Source organism: Ambystoma mexicanum, chromosome 8, assembly GCF_040938575.1.
Source record: "Ambystoma mexicanum isolate Mex_15411 chromosome 8, UKY_AmexF1_1, whole genome shotgun sequence".
NCBI classification, from domain to species: Eukaryota; Metazoa; Chordata; class Amphibia; order Caudata; family Ambystomatidae; genus Ambystoma; species Ambystoma mexicanum.
The window spans coordinates 592,961,559-592,981,565 of record NC_090929.1 but is presented as its reverse complement, the minus strand read 5'-3'; the positions used below and the strand labels follow the sequence as shown (position 1 = coordinate 592,981,565).

The 20,007-nt window shown below is 44.7% G+C and overlaps 1 protein-coding gene across 8 annotated transcripts in view; it reads right to left on the bottom strand.

Moving 5' to 3' along the window:
* Positions 1–20,007, bottom strand: part of ESPN (espin) — a 1,343,653-nt gene that overhangs the window by 859,809 nt on the left and 463,837 nt on the right. For all 8 annotated transcript variants that reach the window (XM_069610300.1, XM_069610294.1, XM_069610295.1 and 5 more), the window contains 2 exons: positions 8,626–8,812; positions 1,548–1,730 (listed from right to left, as the gene is read on the bottom strand). In XM_069610300.1, coding sequence (XP_069466401.1) covers positions 1,548–1,730; positions 8,626–8,812 — 370 coding nt within the window. The remainder of the gene's footprint in view (positions 1–1,547; positions 1,731–8,625; positions 8,813–20,007) is intronic.

Genomic DNA, 20,007 nt, shown 5'->3' with positions numbered 1-20,007 from the left:
CTTTGCGCACTTATTTATAAATGTACAAATAAATAACCTTTCCAACACTAACTATGGAAGACCTCACTGCCACCTGTGCATCTCCCAAGGCCACTTCGTATGCAGATGACATCCTCTCTGCATTCTTATTTAAGACTGTTCTTCCTAGTTCTCCTTGTCCTCTCAGAAACATTTGACACAGTAGACCAATAGACACTCACTGACAATCTACATCGCTGCATGGGGATCGTGAGATCATCCTTATCTGGTTGAAATCCTACCTTGCACACTGCCAACAGTTCTTACAAATGGATTCTTCCAGACCACTAACTCTACCCATCACATGTGGAGTCCCGCAAGGATCCATCCTGTCCTCTGTGATCTTCAATCTTTACATGGAACTCCTCAGAACCCTCCTCCCCACACAGTGTCCACATTCACTGATACGCAGATAACACGCAGATCTACCTCAAAACATCCACCATTGACGACTCAAGGCCTGCCTCACATTGATCCAGTCCTATATGTCCAGTGCTTACCTGAAGCACAACCCCTCCAAGACTGAATTCCTACTGCTAACCCACAACACCGAACACCCTGACTTTAAGACCTGGCTCTCTGCTATGAACCTTGAAGGATTCAGACCTCAGATGGCCCCCAATGCCAAGTCCTTTGGGTTCGACTTCAACAGACACATCACGTTCAAACAGCACATATCAAAAAAGACACAAAAAGCTTGGAACCAACTTTCGCTCCTGCAGAAAATCAAGCCCTTCATCCCAGAAAACAACATCAGATCTGCTGTCCAAGCTTTGGTCTTCTCCCACCTGGATGGTGGGAATTCCCTTTTGGAAGGCCTTCCAGTGTCTAACCTGGCTCCCCTTAATTGTGTCCTGCATGTGGCAGCAAGACTCATTCCACCACATCACCCGACCCTCATCAAACTGCAATTGCTCCCGCTGCAAGCCTGTGTCATCTTCATATACTGTTGCATCATCTACAAGGCTGTCATGCTGAAGTCCCCAAACTACCTCACTGAGAAACTCAGCATCTCCAGAGGCCTGTGATCCACCAGATGTAACAACATGTGCAGAATTTAACTCTGCTGGTGCAGGAAGGGAAAAAAACAGAAGACAGCCTGGCTCTCTCTACGCTCCAAGACTCTGGAACCTTCTACCCGTCAACATCAGCATTACCCCATCACTTCTACAGTTCAAGAAAGAGCTCAAGACCCTCCTCTTCAAGGAATGGCTCCTCCTTAACACCTAGGTTCACAAACCCTGCCCTCCCCACCCTACCTGAGACTCAGTGAACTTCCCCCACTGTCTTCTCCCATTATGCCAATTGCCCACCCTCCTGTTGGCTTCCCACACCTTTTTCTTTGCAGTCCTCACTGTATTCTTCACCCTATGATTGTAAAGTACTTCACTGCTTCCTGAAGGTAGGTCCCTACTCAATTAATACCCTAAGAATAATAATTATAATAATAATATTGCTGGTGTACAGACAAAGATATGCCAGTGAGACTGGTCTCTTGTGTTATAGAAAAGAAACAAAATGTAACTTACCTCCAGCTCTCCGTTCTCTGCAGCATCATGAAGAGGTGTTCCTCCCCAGTTATCAGTGGTCATTTCTCCCCCATGTAGCAATAACCAGCTCAAGACCTTGGCATGGCCTCTGCTGGCAGCAAAGTGCATGGCAGTGGCACCGTCGTCGTCCTGTTCCGAGAGGCTGATATCTGTTAGGTTCCGCTGAAAAATCAAGAAAGGGCTGTATTACAAATTGGCCTTGTTAGTCATACATTTAATATTTTTAGGCAGAATGAAAAACATCTGTGCAAGGAGGTTTGATGCATAGAGAGGCGCACCTTGCACTCCTTCATTTCAGGACATGCGTTGAAGGAAGTGTCATGACGGTTCTGTGAGGAACTCATAGTGGCAACAAGTAAGACAGACACAAGTGATCACAATTCAAGGGTGTTTATTGAATAATGAATGCTGTATGCAGGTTGGAAAAACGCATATTCAAACTTAAATCTAGGATGGGAGCAAGCGTTGACCAGCAAATGAAAAATAAGGCAGTCCTAGTGGTGTCATGTCAAAATAAAAATGCCTATACTAAGAAACCTGTTGCCAAACCTCACAACCTCACAACCAATACAAGAAAGGGGTGTGAGATAGTTCTCAAGAAAAGAAAGAAGTGTTCTCAAATAATATGTGAGGATGCAGTAGCTTGGGTCTACCTTCCCACGTTTTGGACACGGGGTAAGATGGGAGCACAGTACAGGCTCGGGATTCTCCAGCATGAGATGACAGTTCTAATGGCAGCTTTCAGGACACACTCTCGAACTTTCAGCTATCAGGGCCGTCGATGGCCAAGTCTCGTTTCACTTGAAAGTCTCTTGCCTTCGAGGACCTGACAGATTTAAATAACAGAACAAAAAATCCTTTAACAAATGAAAAGTTTGTTTCCAAAGTTCACTAGGTGATGGGTTCACCCCTAGGTTCCACTCTTCTGGGCGTTGACCCTTCTCAATTGTTTATCACAGTTTCACGTAAGGTGATGGCTTCACCCTGGGTTCCCCTCTTCTGAGCACTGACCCTTCTTGTATTGTATTCCACAAATCTTAAATGTCTTTTTAAACAGTTCCAAACACAATGTTGCCCCTCTTGGGATTTGCTTCCCTTGTTTCTTCTTCCTGCGGGATTCACTTCCCTTTCTTTCACTTAGTTTGGAGATCAAAGTCTTTCGATTGTACTGGGATTTTGCTTGACCCTCAGTATGACCACTTTGACCTATTCCGCTGGTTCTCCTATGGCCTTTTGGTATCTGTAGTTTCTCTCATATGGGTCTCGACCAGAGTCTCTCGAGTTACCACCCACATGGGGCCGGTTTCCCTCTGCAGCTTGTCTCCCCTTCAGTACTTGTTATAGTTCTTTACACAGGTCATTGAACTTGATTCAAATTTGCCCCTTTGAGATTCTCACTCAACACAGTGCGGTTCTTATCATTTTCCCTTTCAACTCACAGGGGGTGATGAACCACTTGACTTTTCTTCTTCATTGGAGTCAAGGTCGGTACCACGGTCGTGGGAGCTTCCCTCGCTCCTGCTTATCGGCGTAGGCTTGCCCCGTGTACCGTTGATACCTGCTGCAAGGCACTTGTGCTATTGTTCGCGGTCTTAGGCTTTCTTCCATGAAGGTTCCACTGGTCTGGGACGAAAAGAGCAGTGTCACTTCTCTCCTCACCACCCTCTCGATTCCTACCGCATTTCTCCTGTGCTTGAACTGCAGTGCCTGATTAGCCGTCTCGTCGTGCTGTCTGCCCTGCTCTTACTGTACTCTCTAGCTCCACTTTTTATTCCTGTGGGGAAGGGACAGGGCCGTCAGGTGTTTGTGATTCTGATCAATTGTCTGACTTTGCCTGACCCTTGTATTGGGACATGTCAGGTAAACGGCTCTGGTGTTAGTCCGTAGTAGTCCTTTGTGTTGTGCGAAAGTGTTCGTGTTGGAAAAGGGGGGGGCAGTGGTTTAGAATGTACTACATGATAGGAGGGGGAAAAGGTGTCAAAGGAAGGGGGATGTCAAGTCTCACCCGTCAGTGTCCCACTCCCCGAGGACCCCCATCCAGGTGATCCTTCCTCACTGGTCCACCCCCAGGAGCTGGATCCAATAGCGATGGCTGTGTCCTGGCCACCTGGATGACAGATCCCCGGGGACTAGCTAGGGAGACACCTTCAGGTTTATCACAGTTCTATGTGATTTTATTGAAAACAATTGACTAAGTGAGATTTAATCATTTTTTTTTTATTTTGCTGCAAATATTTGCAGGGGAGACCCCCACAGCTGACCCCCCTTTATAACCCCTTACATTAAATATTAATCTAAACCCATCCCCCGCATATATTTGCAGCAAAAATAATAAAAAAATGTTTTGATGAATTCCCCCTCGACAAATTCTGCTGCGGCAAAACCTCCTGTTGCCGTCATGAGCCCTTACGGGAAGTAGAAGCAGGGTGGACTGCTCTGAAAAGGTAGCCTACTATTGCACTGATGATAACGAGTCTCATCCACTTGAACCAACCAAGTAAGACGGGCAGTGGGATCACAATAATGCAAGCATTGCCTCATTGCAGTCAACAATACAAGTTCATATATTTTTGGCGTTGTTGGCACATCTATCCATATTGGTTGCACAGTGACACAGTTGCACAATCAACATGTCGTACACTCCATGCATGTGCTCCAGTCCACATGCACCGGATGTACTATGCGCCGAGAATGGTACATGCTAGAAAATGACAGGGGGCGTGCAGGATGCCAACGTGAAACTGTCTGCGAATTAACTGGATTTAAATGAATAGATAACTTCATGCATGTCATCACTTTCTCAAGGAAAGCAAAACCTTTCAACTTTTTTTTTTATTTTAAAAGTGAAAAAGACTTGCACCTTCGTAGCGAGGGTTACAATTTCTTCATTACTGGGACCAGATTTCGCCCAATAATCCGTTTCCTTATGTTCAAGGGGCTTTGTTTGTAAGAGAAAGATGGACATATTACTGATTCGCTAATGTGTAGTTCTTTTGGGGATGCATTATTTTTATTTTTATTTTATTGCTTACAGAGCTAACTTAACTCGAGAGCAGCAATGGGCTTTAGACTGGAAGGGTGCCAGCAGTGGGCTTTAGACTGGAAGGGTGCCAGCAGTGGGCTTGGCATTTTTAAAGTAGCGTAGTACTCTCAGCGGAGGGAGAGGGGGATTTTTATGTGTCCTACAGCTATTGTTGAAAAAGCCAGGTTTTTAGTGTTTTGCAGAACCAAAGGGTGATAGGGCATTTCGAGCCTCTGCGGGGATTGAGCTGCACGTGGCGTGAGTTGGGAGTTTATTCGTCCCCAGATACCCAGTGAGAACACTTTATTTTTAGCGTCAGCTATGTTTCATTTAAGATGTTGGTTTAATATTTACTGGAAAAAATGCTGAAATGGTGCAGTAAAAAATGTACGTTAGGTCTAAATGAGGAACCAAACTTAGCACATTGCACATATGTATATGTGTTTGTAACTGTATTGCATTTGTGTACATGATAACAACGTCATTCATTACATGCGTGTTCATCAGGGGGCATGGCAGGTACATTACCCATGACGAGAATTCCCTAAAATGCCAGAGTAAATAGCAAAAATAGGTGGAGGTCTAGTGAAATCATTCAAGTGCTGAAACTCATCTGTTAGTGAACTGCTTCTTTTGTTGAGATCTGTTTCTGAGATTCACCATTTTGAGGTATACTTTTTAAAATAACAACCTAAGTATAAATGCAATTATTTTTAAGTAAACATGGGTTAGAGATTCTACCCTAATCTCTGATTGGTGGTAGTTTAATAACACACCCTTCCTCTGTGACCTTTGCATTGAGTATTTAATGACTTAAGAAAATAGTTCACGTTTTAGAAGTTTGCCACAACTTGGAATAATCTTTTTAAACTTGTTGGTGGGTAATACACATGGGTGTGGCAATACTGAGTGGGGGGGTAGTTCTCTAGGGGGTTTGTAATACTCCATGGCTGAGGTAATACTCCACGGGTTGAAAAACCACAAAACGCTAATTATAAATGCATTATTTGTAGGAGCTTACAGTATTTATTCTACTTTTGCCAAGTTACCTTTTTCTCAAAATAAGGGATCTCAATTCATGCAACTATTACCCTTCATTTTAGTCTTGTGCTCATTGTGTGAAGTTTAGATTTTCACGGTACCAGGTTCTTGCTCAAAGTTCACATGGGGTCATAGAACTTTAGAGAGCTGCATCCTCAGGACCCTCCGTTTGGAAGACCTTACACAGCTGGTTGACTGTGACTGACTTCACTGTGGCATAACTTCCCCTTTAGGTTTGTCTTTCGAGATAGAGACACTTGCCAGTTGGCATATGTCATTGACATTCGATAGTCCAGTGAGCTTGACTTCCACAAGAGGGTGTGAGGTCCATAGGGAACCTCAGCTCTCGCTTTGATATCTCTTTCCAAAGATAGGAATTCTAGTTTACTAGAGTGCATGGCGTGGGGGAGGCAGTGTCTTCCCCCTTATACAGACAGATGGCCCCAGACGGGACATCTGAGTATGTTCCGAGTATGGGGCTGTGACTTGATGCACCCTTGCATGCAATGCCACATTTTCCATCAGTCATAGTCTGTCAGCTTTCTCTCTGAAACTTAGCAACTCCCCTCTCAGCCATTGTGCCCGATTATCAATACGATTTTCAATGGGACTTTCCCATTGAAGAACGCTATATATAAATCAGGTCCATAGTCTTTCCATTTATATACTTCTCCTGCCCATCACTGGCACTGCCAGCTACTGCCAATTTTTAGGCGTGCCCTCCCACCTAGTGTGGCTCAGCAAAAACCACAGTCCTTTACTGGCTAATGCAGTTAGCCTCTAGATCGCCTCGACTCAACACAAATATATTTTTATAATCATGTATTTATATACAGGAGGAACAAAGCTCTATTGATCACAAAAGACGTACAATAGATAAGAAATCAGAATGGATGGGAAGCAGTGAGCTTCTTACAGGGGGGTGAGTTTTAGGGACACTCAGACCCGGTTGTGGAGGGAAGTAAATGGACAGTCTCCGGGGACAGTGCATAAGTAGACATACATAGATTAAGGACAATGAACATTGGACATTTCTAAGTGCAGGTAGGCGGTACGGCCAGATGTTCTTGGTATGTGAATATTATGGCTGAAGTGCTAGAGTGGAGGCAGAGCAAGTGAGGGACAGAGGCAGGTTAGAGGAGAGGTGAGCTAAGAGGGTAAGTCGGAAGAGAGGAGATAGGCTTTAGTTTGGTTTTGAACAAATCTGTGTGGATTGTTTCTCGGATGTTTGGAGGAAGAGAATTCCATGCAAGTGGAGCAAGAAGAGAGAAAGAGCAGAAGCTAGAGGAAGCACAGAAATATAAAACATATATTCAATCAAACAAGTTTATTCGGAAGTATAAAAAATTCCATTAAACGACAAAAAGAGATAAATTACACGTTTTCAACATTACAAAGACACCAATTATATAAAAGACAGATAAAAGTAGATACCGAAAATTACAAGTCACAATCTACAATAATAAAAAAAAAAATAGCTGGCACTTACTTGCCGATCGGGAGGGGATATTTAAAAGTTATACATTATAATCAAGCATAAAACAAGACTCAACCACTTTTCCCCATACACAGTTCATTGTAAAAATTAGTAGCACTAACTACCCCCCCCTTGCAGATTTAATAAGTTCTTTCTAAAATACATCGCTCTTTTTAAAAAGGTCAACAGAGCCCAGGATGTAAAAACTGACTCGGCACTCAGAAGAAACTCAAGTGCGACCTTGTGTGAACGAATCTCCATTTTCTTGAGGGCGGGGACCAGGGTCATTCTGCGGATACCCGCTTAACCTATGCAAAAGAACAGCACATGCAAAAGGTCCTCACGCTTGTGGCCACAGACTGGGCAGCTGGCATCACTGGGAAAACTTTTCCAGTTGCACGTGTTTCCCTGTAGCCGAAGACAATCAAAGCGGGCCCTCGTAATCAGCCACCTATCTGTTTTAAAAGTGCTCCTAATCAAATATGGTTGGATTCCAGAGAGATTGCTGATGCTAGAGTGAAAAAAATCACATTTCTGAGTGTATCCCAGGAGAGTTTTTTTCCTAGCTACAATTTCTCCCAGTTTAACCTTGTAGGCTGCCCCCTCAGGCTTAGTGATTAAAGATTCAGGCGGAAACAGGGCACTTAGGTTAACTTCCCCCAGTTTAGCAGAGACATAGGCTAACCATGGGATTTTTTTCCATCCTGATCTGCCCAACACAGTACGTAAGATAAAATTGCACAGAGTTGCGTGTTCATTGACCCACAGCCGAATCCAAAAAAGTAAAGGTGCCATCGCCCACTGATCCTCCCAGAACTCTGCCCCCAGTTCTCTGTGAATAGCTATTCCGGGGGCGCTGGTCGGTAGCCCCAGCAGGTTTTTAAAAAATTTGTTTTCTTTACCTTGGATTTCAGCCATAAACACAAGCTATTCAATACAGTTTCTAACACTTCACTTTCTAGCACACAAAAATACCTGAAACTAGCACAAATCAAGTCTTGCGGGCAGCTCAGTTTAAATTCTTTGCATCTTGTTTACCATAAACATGTCACACTTCACAGTAAATAATATGTTGTTCATGTGACATTGGGTTCATTGGAGAGTATGCACATCTTATGCTCAACAGCTAGATCAACACCTCCAGACACATATTTACTGTAAGATAAACAACTGAGTATGATGTGGGCTTGTAAAACACAGTAAATAGGTTTAATGCATAATATCATCAACAGTGGCGTGTCCAGGGAGTGGCCTGGGGTGGCACGTACTACCCCCGGAATCTGTTTGACCACACCAGGTGCCTCCATTATCCTAGACTATGATCATTATGTGTGTGTGCGCTTGTACTTCATGCCACCTCTACATAAATCAGTGCCCAACTTGGGCCACCCCAGTCAAAAGAGTCAGGACACGCCACTGATCAACAAGCGCTGTTATTCAGGCAACTCAGGTCCTGTGATGATACCTGTGATGATCCCGCTGAAACGTTCACAACCAATCAGAGACTGGAAACTTACCAGCCAAACTATGACTGTGTTATGACCCATCTGTGCAGCAGCATGTAAGGGGGTCATCCCATCATGAGCTCGTATGTGTGGATCTGCTCCACAGTCCTTCACCAAATACTGTATAACTTCCAAGTGTCCCTCCTGGCAAGCGAGATAGAGGCATGTGGCACCGTTCTTTGTCTGGGAATTGATAGCACTGAAAGGCAAAGCAGCAAAGAGTTAACTCAGGGGAACATTCACTTTAGACTTGTACATGCTAAGATTAAGGCATGAGTTAATTCCCATGCCTGCTGCCTTTGACTTGATGGACATTAAAGCAGAGAATCAGGTAAAAGAAGGACTCCAGGGATCTGTACTAATCCATCAAGTCTGGTTGCCTTGATGTAGCTGGAGGAAAATGTACGCATTCTATTTATATCATTTTCGTTTAGCTTTCTCTATTTTGAGTATTATTAGTTGACAGGATTTACTGTAATTTGTCCCTGAGGCTTCTTCGGCAGAGGCAAAAAGGCACTCATGGCTGGTAACAAGTGCAACATAAAAGATAGCATTTGTGTTTGGGATGCAACAGTTTCACCAGCACAATAATGGTACCCTCGAGCATCAGACTGTCAGGATGTCACAACCTTCACTGCTACACACTGAAATCTCAAAAGTATTTCCAAGAGAGTGAGCCAAAGAGATAGCTATCAGTATCTGTAATTGTATGGGTAACCTTCCCTGTCCAACACAGCACAGAGGGTAGCTGGTAGTGGCAGTGGCTAGGCAGAGCCCTGAGACGCCATTGCAGTCTAGTTCTTGAAAAAAGAGTGGTGTACACGTTTCTTTCATTGACCTGCTGAAGTTAAGAATACCAATACCCTTTAACCGTGTTTACCATTCCACTATTCCATATTTATTAAATAAACATATAATTTATGTTTTATTGATATTCTATAACATTAGATGGACTTGTCTGAAATACAAAGGTAACAACCCACTTAAGGCGGCATGATGTAAAATTGCGCCTGGGCATTCGCAATTTGAGCATATGCTGTCATGGGTTTTGACCCATGTTGAATCAATAGACTTTGTAGATGTGGGGATGAGCGGTCGCCGCCCATTAGTCTATCCCAGAACAAACTAAATCAATAGACTGGGTGGATGTGGGGATGAGCTATCGCCACCCACATTCACGCCAGAATTTGAGAACTGCGCAGTTGGCACGAGACCACTCCAAAGATACAACTTTCTTGTGGGGAATTCATTTTCTTAATCCCAAAAATGGTTGCATTACCAGTACTCACCACTATCAGAAAGCCGGCGTTTTAAAACTACCAGAGTTTTGTGTAAAACTGAACGAATGAAACAAAACCAGCCCAAGGAAAGACTTGCTAAGAGGTGGATACAATGTAAAACTATATTCTGAAATGACTTGAAGGAAGTAATTATTTAATGTATATGTAAAAATTGTCAGTTTGATTTGAATGTAGAAAACTGGGAACAAAAAGTGACATTTAGCTGAAACCTGGCTTAATGAAACTGAATTCTGCCTAACAACTACCCCCGACAGGAGTTGATACTGGATCAACAGCTGTGTTCCCGGGCATGGCTGCCAGGCCTGGCTGCATCCTGAGGTCACATGGCCCTGTTGATTAGATTAGGGGTGGAGCAGCTGGGGACTACAGGGAGTTGAACAAAGGCCTGTCCTGGACTCAGGCAAATGTTATATTGGGGGCCGTAAAGTGGCTTCCTCTTAGGGGAAACTGGAAGGGGCAGTGCCTCTGCTAGCAGCTGAGCTCGGGGGAAGTGGATAAACCAGTTATTTCACCCTGTGATGTGGGAAGCCACACCCCTTTTTGACCAGGGCATAATTTTAAAAAAGATAGATAACTCAAAGTGCGGACTTGTCAGAATTATATAAGTAATATCATTATTTTTGTGATTTTTCTGTGAACATTTTGAGATGCGTTAGGACCCTGTGGTGTATTCTGGGGGGTTGCTAGCGGAAAATAGGGTCTCACTCCAAATGTCTGCATGTTAAAAATCTGACACTTCATCAATTAATGTCCATACTCCTTGCGCACATGTGTGTAAATTTGGGTAAATGTCCGATATTGCAAAACCAGTTAAAAAGCGCAAAATGTTGTCATTTTTGAATGCAAGCCCCCAGGAAGATCAGAGGCGGACAAGCATGGACCATAAGGAATATATAATGTCCACATGTAATTTCAACAAATTGTATATCTGGGAATTATAGATTTGTGGGCAAACTGACCAGGGGAGGATCCTCTGACCCATAAAACCTACAGCATCACTCTGACTCACATTTCCTTCCCCCAATCATGGGAGAGGGGAGAATTGGGCCAATGACAAGTAGAGAGGGGCAGGCTTAGCTAGGCCCAGGCACACACCCACTTTCAAAACACATAAAAAGAGACTGCTGGGACAGGTAGAGACATTTCAAATCCAGTTGCTGCAGAGTGTTTTGCCGGACCACACAACATCCAGAAGATACCAGTTCCAGACTGACTCCAGCTACGTACTCCAGAACCTAGAACTTATACTTTAGAACCTAAATCAGAGGCCTAAAACCACAAGCTGAGTTCTCTGCAGCAGGCCTCAAATCATTGCAAGCTACTCACAGCCGGGTGAGCTGCTTGAATCCCTTGCCAAGAACTTTTGCCAGGACCAGTGCAGAGATCCAGGAGCCGTGCAGAGACCGCTGTATCCGGAAAGACCAGACCAGAGATCCAGAGTGACCCAGACCGCTGTGAGCAGAACCAGAGAGCTGACCCAGATCACTGTGAAGTGCCGAGACCAGAACCGGAGTCCAGTCCAAAACCTGACCAGATCCGTGGCGAGGCCTATTTCAAATTTATATTGTGAGTACCTAGCAGAACTGTGCAGAACCAACCTCTTAGTTAAAATAATCTAATCCAAACTATTTTAACCTAAGTAGAACAGCCTCCTATAAATCGTGTCATCTGTCATTTTGAGTTCACTTTCAATCTGAAAAACTACCTTTATTTAATTGTCCGTATCTCTGGAACCGTTTGGAACGAAATTTTACTTCCCTCTGAAAGCTTAGAATCTCAGCTTTCCAACGAACCTAGAACTGACTTGCTACTCCTTATACGTTTGCCGTAATCGCAATTCACGCACTCGCGAATTTTACCGCGATTTGCGATTTGGTTAAAAACCCAGCCACGTGTAACCATCAGCAGTCATTTCTTTCCTTGCTAAAAATTTGTTTGCCTCTTAATCACCATCTCTGAATCATTGCTAAAGTGAGCCTGAACTCATCCCAAGTATCTCTCACTGACCCTGAACCTCCTAAAGGGAATTAAAAGCATTTTCAGCATATTTCTCACTTCATTGCCACCACATTCAAAGCACTTGGGCCTGTGTTTTAAAACTCATACCGGTTTTCTCTAAGCTTGCTGGGGGGGAACTGAATTTCGTATTGTATTTGATTGCATTCCTGAGAACCGTGTGCTCCTCTTTCCATCTACTTCCATGTCTTACATTGCATAGGGGAGGGAGGTGAATTGCCAGAGAAAAAGTGATTATATTATCTTTTGCTAAAATCATCTCAAGTACTTCTGTACTGCATTTTATTCCTCATTGCTTTTCCCTTGAAATCATACAAGTATTTTTGCTACTTGATCCATCCTATACTAACTCCTCATTGATTATAAAGAAGTGTGCTAGTGTCAGATTACCCATTGTTGATTAACATTATATTTATAAGGGCGATATCGATTATTATTAATTTATTATAAAAGCGTGGTATCTATATTTTGTCTTATTTCTCAAATAAACCTTTTAAACTTGCAAAACAGAACTACTTCTTGGCTCAGTGGGGTCAGGGGGATTCTAAGAGAGGGGTGTTATATAGGGGTAGTCATCCAGAACTCTTGAACTGGACATAAAAATATATCAATACGGGTTTCCATTCAGTATCCCAGACTAGGCATTGACTTAGCTGTAGTGTTGAATTGAATCTTCTTACAATGCAAATTTTTAAAAGAAGTATAAAAACTCTTCTTTTCAGTCTGGCTGACTAATGCCTCTTTGCCGTGAGTCCCCTCTGCAATTTTTGTCGATCTTTGCCTCCCTTGCTTGCTGTGCTCTGAGGCCTCCGGGCATGTAGCACCTTACTTAAAAACTAAAATAAATGCATGGTGGTGTTACTGTGCTGTATTTGTGTCGGTGCTAATGCTTTTGGGCACACACACTGTGATTATGCAGTTGCATTTTTTGTTAAGTGGACACATTTCTTTCAGTAAATCTCTTGTCTGTGGATACTGTGAAAACATATTTTGAAGCAAGTAGCTCACATTATAATATCTGCAATAGACCAATGGTTTATCACGCACCTTCTCTAAATGTCCCCAAAAAAACTTCACAATTGGAGATAGATTTTCTTAAAGTGTGTGGGAGAACTATAAATGCACCTGTACAGGGACAGAAGCTGGGTCCCCCACTGTATTCCAACGGATATTATGCAGGGGTCAAGTCCTAAAAATAAAAGTGGGGGGACTCATTAACATACCAATTGAAGTTGTGTCACGAGTAATTAGTATCTCAAGGTGCCCTCTGAAAAAAGTGGGGGGACTCCGTCCACCCACATGTACCCGCGACTTTAGCCCTGATATTATGTGCATATTATAAAACCTGGAGCAGATTTGGCTTATGAGGAACGGATTTGGAGACTAGTGAATGTAAAAATAGAGTTTTACACATACAAAGTAACAAAAACGTGGTGAGAGACACGAGAACTTATTATAAATGCTGCTATTGTAGCTAGTTAGGTAGTGCATGTGCAGCTCAACCATTTGCCAGGACTGCAGTCAATCTCTGGCACATCAAAAATGAGTTAAAATATTCCAGTTGACAAATGCTTACAGAAAAGCCAACGCCATCCTTGGCAGTGTCTGCCTAATTCGGCAAAAAGCTAGCGCATGATCTAATTCTGGTGTCTGCAGCTGAAGTCGTGTTACATGTTTTGGAACACAAGTCCCATCGGCCTTAGCCAGCAGAGAACATATTGAGGAAGCATGGGCGTTGTAGTCCAAAACATCTGGAGAGCCAAAGCTTGCAGACCCCCAAATCGGATGTGTCAGCTACCTGCACATTCGCCATAGCAGATGTGAGGCCCACGGTTTAGCTTTATAAGGAACCATGTGCTTCTCTGGATGACACTGGTTCCGTTTGCAGTGGGTGCTATTCAAAATGCTCACTCATTTAACTGGATGTGGTGCACACTACAGGGAAATACAATAAATCTCTTTTGGCACTTGCACTGATGTTTTTTTCCTCAAGTGTCCAGTAAGAGTTAACCTTAGCTTAGCGATTATGTTCAACATGTAGTCACAGGTTTCAATTCCCATCTCCTTCTGGGGTCCATGAATTAAGTCCCATCCAATTAGGTGGTAGTGAAGCCTAGCACTTACTACTAAACTCCTCCCACTTCTAAGCAGCACCTAGAAGTCAGATGAATCTGGTATGGAGCACGAGGTCAAAGTGGGAGGGAACTAACGGGTACAACGTTCCCTTCCTTCTCTGGAAAATCTGTCATTGTTCCCTTACTGTATGTGGCCGGAGCACTGTCCAGGACCTAGGAAAAGCCACTTTATTTATGATAATATTTCCACTTTATTTATGATAATATTTTGTTATTACTTTCCCCCACTAGGGATTTGAACCTAGGCCCTGCCAGTAACAATGCAGTGTCACATATGATTGCGCAATCTAGCAGCTGCTGGATTGGCTTTGTTTGTTTCAATAGACTGCTCGGGACATAAAGTCCATTCCCAAGCAGTCAAAAAGCCCAGCTTGGCAGCGATCTGCGAATTGCTCTAGGCACAGAGGTGTTTGCAGGTAATGGGAGGGGTGTGTCAGTGTCTATAGTCCTGGGCATGTCCCTTATGAGGTGCGTACGGTGGGTGATTGGAAAGGAAGACTGCATAAACTTGCATTCCGAGGGGGCAAATGACACACTAATGGTGGTCATTTAAATGCTATTCTTTCACTGCGTTTTCTCCAGTCTTGCTAAAACTTTTGTAAAACACAGTATTCTGGGGTGGAGTGGAAGGCCCCAGGTGGGAGTTTGGGGGGTCCGGGGTATGGGTGACGGTGAGTATGGGGGGGGGTGAAGTGTGCAGCAGAGGGTGTGGGGCAGAGGGAACTTCTTTCCACTACTTCGACAGCTTTAGGCATGTGCCGCCCGGGCACTCGCGCGGGGTTCAGCATTAGCCTGCCTGCTACGCCAGTTCGGGGGAGTCTTTCAAGGGATCCTGTGAGCTGGCGTGGTGGGTGAAGGCGCAGCAGGTGCCCTGTTGTAATAAAATGGGCACGCGCCCAACGCCAGCAGGAGAGCGGGATGATTTTTATTACAATCTCGCGCTGAAACTAAACCAGCCTGGGGCAGCATTTCAAAGGTTTCCCCATGCTGCTTTCCCATAGGCACCCTCTTTAAGTGATTAACTCCCCACCCCACCCCGGGAGCGGGGAGCTAATCACAGTCCTGCCGCCGCTGCATTTAGCAGAGCAACGGAGCGAGGAAACAAAATGTGGTGCCCCCTGCCCCTCCCCTCAGACCCCGATGGGGGTGCCAGGAGGGAGCACCACATTTCTTTGACGCACCCCGGACGCTGTCACATGTAAGGCCCTCCCTGACCACTACAATGGTGCAGAGTGGGTAAGGGAATTTGTGTACTTTCTTGCGAGGGCACTTTTACATTGGCACAGCAACAGCCTGCTCCTGCTTTCACTGCGCCATCAGCCCTTTCAACGGCCATTAAATGGTTCCTGGAAAGAAGGCTAGAAAAATTCAACAGCAGTGTTCACATTAAAAGGCATCCGTGTTCTTGCTTTAACATGCACGGATCGGTGTGTTTTTCATAAACACCGGGATGCCTAGCTGCCAAGTCAGAACATTAACAGGTGTTCCCTCTGAAAGGTCCCCCGAGGATCTCTGGCGGAGCTGTGCTTGGGCAGTGTCACCTTACCGCCTGATTGTTTACCGGAAGTAATGCACATAGTGTAGTGCCGGCCGCCTGTCTATGCTGCAAGCAGTGCCCCATTCACCAGATGGACCCTGTAAGCAGTCGTGGGTGCACTGATAGGCATGCATAAGACTTATCCTTGCATTTCCCAATTATTATTGCTTAAAGTGGGATGTAAAGGTAAGTGGGCCCGGAAACGTCGTATAACAACATTGAAGGTTATGGTCTGAGACGTTACTGGAGTGGCAACGAGGCAGGGAGAAACCTATTTTTTAAAAAATGACTTAAATACAAAGCATAATTAATAGGTAGATTTAAAACAAATACTCAAATCAAATTATTCAAATAAAAAGTGTACATGAATGCGTGCAGGTTCCAACGCGCGCGATGCTCTCACAGTGAATATCATCTATGAGGCTATTCAATCCTGGATGGGCACGCACAGTCTGTCTAAAGGACGAGAAGGCAGGGCTAGTTCTGAGTGGCCCGCGGCCGCCTGGCCAAATTAAACCAGGCATACAAGCCTTCATCATCAACGGCTACAAAATCCCCCTCGCCTCGTCCGTGAACACGTTGGGGCGTTTACCTAGACTCTTCACTTAGCATGACACAATACTGCATGCACGTCACCAATCGCCTTTCTCGTGCGCAATGGTACAGCTAGTCCCGTCACAAATCTTTGGTAGTGCTTCCTTCCTCTCTTCCTCTACTGCTCTTTTACTATGTTTGTGTTTATTGTTGTTCCCTGGGCATACTTTCTTTGACAGCTGTCACAGTAATGTGGAGCCCAACAGTGGGAGTCAGAACCTGTTTCCTACAGGACTCGGCTGTAATACACCTGGAAGGCCACAGCAGCTTTAGGCGCGAGGATGCAGCCAAGTAAGTTTGTTTGTTTGTTTGTTTATTGATTTGTAGGGCACACCAAACCCTTAGGTAACTGGGCGCACAGCATATCAAGAATACTTAAAGCTTAGTTACAGGTATAGACATGTACAGCGAGTACATGGAGGTTTAATTACAAATGTCGAGATGTACAAGTAGGAAGCATACACGTAAACAAAGAACTGCAATCATTAGACTTAATGGTCGTTAAGGCGTAACCAGGTTAGGGTGTTGAAATTCCGTCTCTACGTGGCAGAGGGGCCACCAGTAGACCACCAGCTGGCTATGCTCTTTGCAGTGTGCCTCCTCACTTTCCCTGGGTAGGTTTCAGGTGTGGGGTTGTGACTGGCCCCTCCCAAGGATCATTAGGAAAATCAATAAGGGGTTTAGGGTGGGATTTCAATGTTTGTGTAGTCAGACATCTATCTAACACATGTTCCTTTTTTACACTTCCACTCGGCCGAGAAACATAATGCAAATAAAACTTTTGATGTCCATTCTTGCGTGATCTGCGCAATACAGTACTGTCACTTGAAGCCTGGTACTAACCCTACAAACATGATTAATGTAAATCATTGGGGGTCATTACGAGTGTGGCGGTAAGGGGTTAACGGCACCAGTAAGGATACCAGTGCTGTTAACCACTTACCGCTGCATTACAAGGTTCCCTCGCGGGACTCGCTCAGAACGTCTGGTCAGACCAGACGTCCTTCGCGGGTCCCGCAAGGGGACCAGGGAGCTAATAACAGGCCTGTTATTAACGGGCCCGTTATTAGCTCCCTCATTCCCATTGAGCCCTATGAGGGCTCGAATGGGGATGGGTATTTTGAATGGGGACTTACCGGGGCCTCCAAGGTTGGAATGTCCCGGTAAGTCCCCATTCAAGGAACCCGGACCCGCACACGATTTTGGAGGCAGCCATAGCGCTAATAGCACCATGGCTACCTCCAAACTCGTAATGACCCCCATTATCACAAAAGCAAACTGTTCCTTAAAATACATCTAACTAAATTAATATAAAGCATTAGTAACCCATGAGAATGCCTGAGTTACAAAAAAGCATACCAAGCTTAAAGCCACACAATGGAAAGTCAGTCAATGATAAACATCATTAGAAAATCCCAGAAAAACAAAACATATGAGAAGGCTGATCATGTGACACACGGACAGATGAAAGAATATTCCAAAGCAGGTCATTAAATGTAACAGAGTGTGCTCCTCTACTCCAGCGTGAAATGGAACAAAGGAAGTGTGTGTCCCAGAAGTCTTCTCAGTGCCCATGCTCAGGTCTCTCTCTTTCCATCATTTAGTCTTCCTCTCCTCCTCACGCTAGTATTAAAAAAAACAAAAATAATAATACTTCTTTCTTCAGAGAAAAGTGCAGCATGGTAAAATAGGTTCCGATTCCAGTTGGAAAGGAATTAGTGTTCCCCTAAAGCCCTCTGGAATCCACTTTGGACAAAAGTGCCTTTGTTCGACTCATCACAGTCTTGTATTGCTTGCCAACAATAAAACATTTAAACAGATCAACACACAAATAAAGGCAGGAACTACACTTCAGCATAATAGTGAACGTGCCTACACCTTACCATAATAGTGACCGGGCCTACACCTCACCATAATAGTGGCCAAGACTACACTACACCTCACCATAATAGTGACCGGGCCTACACCTTACCATAAAAATGACCGGGCCGACAGTAAAGAATGGAGGTTCTGTACTCCTGCCCTCTATATGTCAGAGTAGAAGCACAGAGCACCCTAGCCAAGATTCTCTAAAGGGTAGATATAGACGAGCAATCGAGGCTTAAGCTCTCAGGAGGTGATGCGGGCTGGTTCTTAAGTAGAGTGTAGTCCCCAAGCCCCCACAAAGGTATGTCCACACACCATGTTAGTGATGACACAGTTCTTTTACAATTAAGGTTCAAGTTATCTACACAATCACAATAACACACTTTGTGCTAAGGCAATACTATATAATAAATATATACATTCTCTATTTGGTACCACAATTACTCTTGATTCCATTAAAATGCACCAACTGCTGACAGTTTCAACTGGCATACAAATCAATAGAAAAAGGTATCAACAATAGACTTGGAAGGAAAACAAGTTGGTTAAACAATTGGCAGAATACTGGTTCCCCTTACCTAGACACAGTTCTGTGTGAGGATCCACCCACCTGGGCAACCTGTAAATAATATATACTGACAAGGCCAGTCCAGATATTGTTTAGCAGAGTCTTGTTCCCTTCTAAAAAGGTTCTACTACCCCAATGTACCTGGTTTAGCAGAGTTCGACGAACGACGGGTCATTGACGGATGCTTCTTGAGTGAACTTCCTTTAAGGCAGGAGCCACGGATCTTCGAGATTCTTCAAAGAAACGGTGAACAATGTTGTCGAGACAGCAGCTTCGGTCCTTACGGTGCTTGTCGACTATCGGTCGTGGACGTCCTGCGAAGATGCGGTGTGTGGTGCACCTCGACGACGATAGTTTGTTGCCGCAAAGCAGATCAAGGACGAACGTAGGCCTATCAAGAGCGTCGGGTTGTCAGCATTTGGTGTCAGCGATCGGGACTCGACCACGCTGGCTTTCGGATCTTTATCAGCATCTTTGAAGACTTCGGGTGGCGGGAAACCCACCAGCGTATTCGCCTTGGTTTGTCAGCGACCTTGACTTTCTCCGGCAGGACTAAGCGGTCGACGAGCAAGGGAGTCCTTGATTCAAATTCCTTAGGCAATGGAGCGTTATGGCTCCAGTCGATGATGATGGTCATTGACGGCGATGGACTTCAATGTCCGGGCACTTCACTTCAGATTCCTCGACGACCCATGTCTCTGGTCAGCAGCCTTTCGAGGACTGACTTCCAGGGAGCATTGGTGAAGGTTAGCTGGTGCACGATGTTCCCTCATAGCTCGGGAAGAGGTCTCCTAGCCAGGTCCACTCTTGGATCAGTTCTTGGAGACATGACAGCTTTCGGATTGCGTAGAAAGAAAGCAGCAGCAAAAGCCTTCTTCTGGGCTTCAAGGTAAGCATCAAGTTTCGACTTCAGCTTCTGAACAATTCTGGTAAGTGAGAGGTCCGCAGATATACTGTTCTGTCTCTCATTCACACTGCTGAGCCAGGCCCAGGCAGCCAATCAGGCTCACAATGCATTCAGGCTGTTCTTCTCCATCCAGACACTCACAACAAGGAAAGTGGATTGGGACAAGCCCCCAGCCATTCAGCACTCCACACTGCAGTCATACCAGTTTCAGGCAGGGCTGTCGCATTCATTGTGTCGCACACTAGAAACCAGACACCCATAACATGAAATGTCTCTTGGTCACACTCTCAATTCACCCAGGTCCCACCCCAAGGGTGTACACACAACATACAGTAACTGGGAAGGCTCCAGCCAATCATGCCTGGACTTCCCCACAATACCATATATGGAACTTCCACCCAACAGCCAGTCAGGGGAAGGAACAGAGTCAGGGCTTCCCAGGACTTTGGGAAAACAAGGTAACAGGCAAT